This window comes from Nannospalax galili, unplaced genomic scaffold, assembly GCF_000622305.1.
Source record: "Nannospalax galili isolate Female #2095 unplaced genomic scaffold, S.galili_v1.0 scaffold1355, whole genome shotgun sequence".
Classification (NCBI taxonomy): Eukaryota; Metazoa; Chordata; class Mammalia; order Rodentia; family Spalacidae; genus Nannospalax; species Nannospalax galili.
The window spans coordinates 58951-61827 of NW_008336026.1; the positions used below are offsets into that span (position 1 = coordinate 58951).

Genomic DNA, 2877 nt, shown 5'->3' on the forward strand with positions numbered 1-2877 from the left:
TTTATGAATATTCTGCCTTGTGTATGTTGGAAACTGTTCCTGTTATAAAAACTTCTAACAGTATGGTACATGAATTATTTTCTCAAATAGAGTCTTCTATTATTGCCAGGACAAGGAAATTCTTTGTGGCTCATATTCGAGCACATACTAGTCTACCTGGATCCCTCACTCAAGGAAATGATTTGGCTGATCTTCATACTAAAATTGTAGCTTTCTCTGATATGGAGCTTGCTCAGCAAGCCCATGCTAAAACATCAGCAAAAGAGTAATAGTTTGCAGCTACAATTTGGTATCTCAAGAGAAGCTGCTCGGGATATCCTTTGCCGTTGTCCTCAATGTCCTACTATTTCACAAGTCCCACATGTAGGGATTAACCCTCGTGGGCTTATTCCTAATCAATTATGGCAGATGGATGTTACTCACGTTCCTGAGTTTGGATGGTTAAAATATGTTCATGTTACTATACATACCTTTTCTGGTTTTCTTTTTGCTTCTGCTCTTACTGGTGAAAGGACTAAACACGTCATCACTCACTGCATTCGTTGCTTTTCAGCACTTGGAACTCCCAACATCTTGAAAACTGATAATGGTTCTGGGTATACTTCTCACTCATTTCAGGATTTTTGTGTACAATTTGCTATCCAACATAAAACAGGAATTCCATATAATCCACAAGGTCAGGGCATTATTGAACGTGCTCATGGTACTCTCAAGTTACAATTGGAAAAGATTAAACATAGTCAACTGTATACCCAGTCACCACAAAATTTATTAAATCACGCTCTCTTTGTTTTAAATTTCTTGGCCTTAGATGCCCAAGGTCGCTCTGCTGCTGGTAGGTTGTGGCATTCTTCTTCTTCTACAGATTATGCCCAAGTCAAATGGAAGGATCCTTGTACAGGTCTGTGGCATGACCCAGATCCTGTCCTCATTTGGGGAAGAGGGCATGTTTGTGTTTTTCCACAGGATGCTGACAATGCACGTTGGGTACCTGAACGCCTCGTTCGCTTGGCTGAATCTTCGGCCTCCTCACCACCTGTGTCATCACATTGCACCGACTAATGTCATCATCCTGCTCTTTTGTGCCTGCACTTTTGGACTGTTTCCACCGCCTGGTGCCCACCATTCTCCATCTCTGGACTTGGCTATGATGCTTCCCTGCCCTATTTGATTGCTTGTGTATCCCACGTGATTTGTGCACCATTGTTATACTCATGTGTGTTGTTCTACTTCCCTTCTGTCCTCCCTTTGACCCCGTGGGCTGTTGGGTCCTTTTTATTCATTTGGAGGGGGGACTTAGGCTCTGCCTAACCTTCAGTTGCATAGGTATCACGGGTAGCGAATTTGACATCAAATTCGACATCTAAACACCAAATTCAAAAGTTACAATTTACATGCTACATGATTTGGCCATTTGTCAGTTCCAGACTCTGGACCCGCCCCGTGACACTGTGCCTCAGTGGCATTTATATCCCATTACTTCCCCAAGGCCGTGGCCCTTCACTGGGAGCTTTCAGGAGGCTGGTTAGCCAGAGATGGGTCAGATTCTCTCAGAGGAAAGCGGGACGCCGGCCGCCCCCAATGGCTTTCACTCTGGCGGAGGACGACCTAAGACAGGCACGGTCATTCCATCCCAAGTATTGGCATGTACTTCATCTTTAACTAATATAAAAAGAAAGGGGGATATGTTGGGAGCCATGCTTGCCATAAGCATTGGAAATTAAGAAAGTGTCACTTTAAGAGCTTCTGAGCTCTCTGCTTCAGCGGTCAGAGCTGGCAGGCTGTACCTGGATGATAAATCAAGTCTTCTAGAAAGTTAGTTTCAGTTCAGCCTTCGTGCTGTCTCTTAGTAACCCTTTTGTTTCTGATTCACCTGGGTGACCCAAACTCCGGGTTGGATAAAAAAGACCTGTGGGACCCCTCAGTAGATTCTTCCTGATTTTTCCTTCTAGAGAGTGCTCTCCTCTCTGTACCTGTTGTCCCTTTAATAAATTCCTCATATAACTTCATACTTATGCCTGAGTGTCTTCTTTGTTGAAGACCGCAGTCTGGTGGGCTTGGGGGGCGTTCGACACAATGTGAAATTACAATGCTCAATTATGTCATCACAATGCGCCAATGTGCCAACACTGTCATCTCATGTCCCATTATATTGCTCCAATGTCCCATCACAGTCTTAAAATATGACTTCTCAGTGTTCCACTGTGATATCACAATAATCAATTGTGACGTCACAAAGCTCCAATGTCCAGCACTATTGCCCCACGTGCATTATATTGTTAGACGTTGTCATCACAATGTTGTAATATGACATCGCAATGCTTTAATCTGCCAACACCGTAGGTCCATGTGCTAGTATATTGTTCCAATATGCCAACAATGTTACATTTTGACTTCTGAATGTTCCCTTGTGACATCTCAATGCTCGGATTTGACATGACATGGCTCCAATATGCCAACACTATGGCCCCAGGTGCTATTATATTGCCCCAATTTGGCATCACAATGTTGCAATATATCTTCACAATGTTACATTTTGACATCACAATGCTCCATTGTGCCATCACAATGTTACATTTGATTTCACAATCTTTGATTGTGTCATCACAATGCTTCCGGGTGTCATCACAGTGCTCCACTGTGAAATCACAATGCTCCAATGTGCCATTACAATGCTCCAAATTCTCAACACTAAGGCCGCATGTGACATTATATTGCTCCAATATGTCATGACAATGTTACAACTTGACTATGCAATGTTCCAATGTGACATCACAATGCTCCACTGTAAAAATCAATGCTCCAATGTGCCAACACTATTGCCCCATGTGCCATTATATTGCTTCAATGTCCCATCACAATGTTACAATATGACTT

General features: G+C 42.9%; 2 protein-coding genes across 2 annotated transcripts in view; both read left to right on the plus strand.

The window, feature by feature from the left end:
• LOC115069967 overlaps positions 1 to 1171 on the plus strand; it is a 5575-nt gene extending 4404 nt beyond the window's left edge. Inside the window, exons 4-6 of the mRNA XM_029562375.1 lie at positions 91 to 265; positions 619 to 703; positions 812 to 1171. Of these exons, the coding sequence (XP_029418235.1) occupies positions 91 to 265; positions 619 to 703; positions 812 to 1171 (620 nt within the window). The remainder of the gene's footprint in view (positions 1 to 90; positions 266 to 618; positions 704 to 811) is intronic.
• Positions 1172 to 1535: 364 nt separating this feature from the next.
• Muc19 (mucin 19, oligomeric) overlaps positions 1536 to 2877 on the plus strand; it is a gene marked incomplete at its 3' end in the record, with an annotated part of 63660 nt that continues 62318 nt past the window's right edge. Inside the window, 1 exon segment of the mRNA XM_029562376.1 lies at positions 1536 to 1647. Coding sequence (XP_029418236.1) covers positions 1536 to 1647 — 112 coding nt within the window.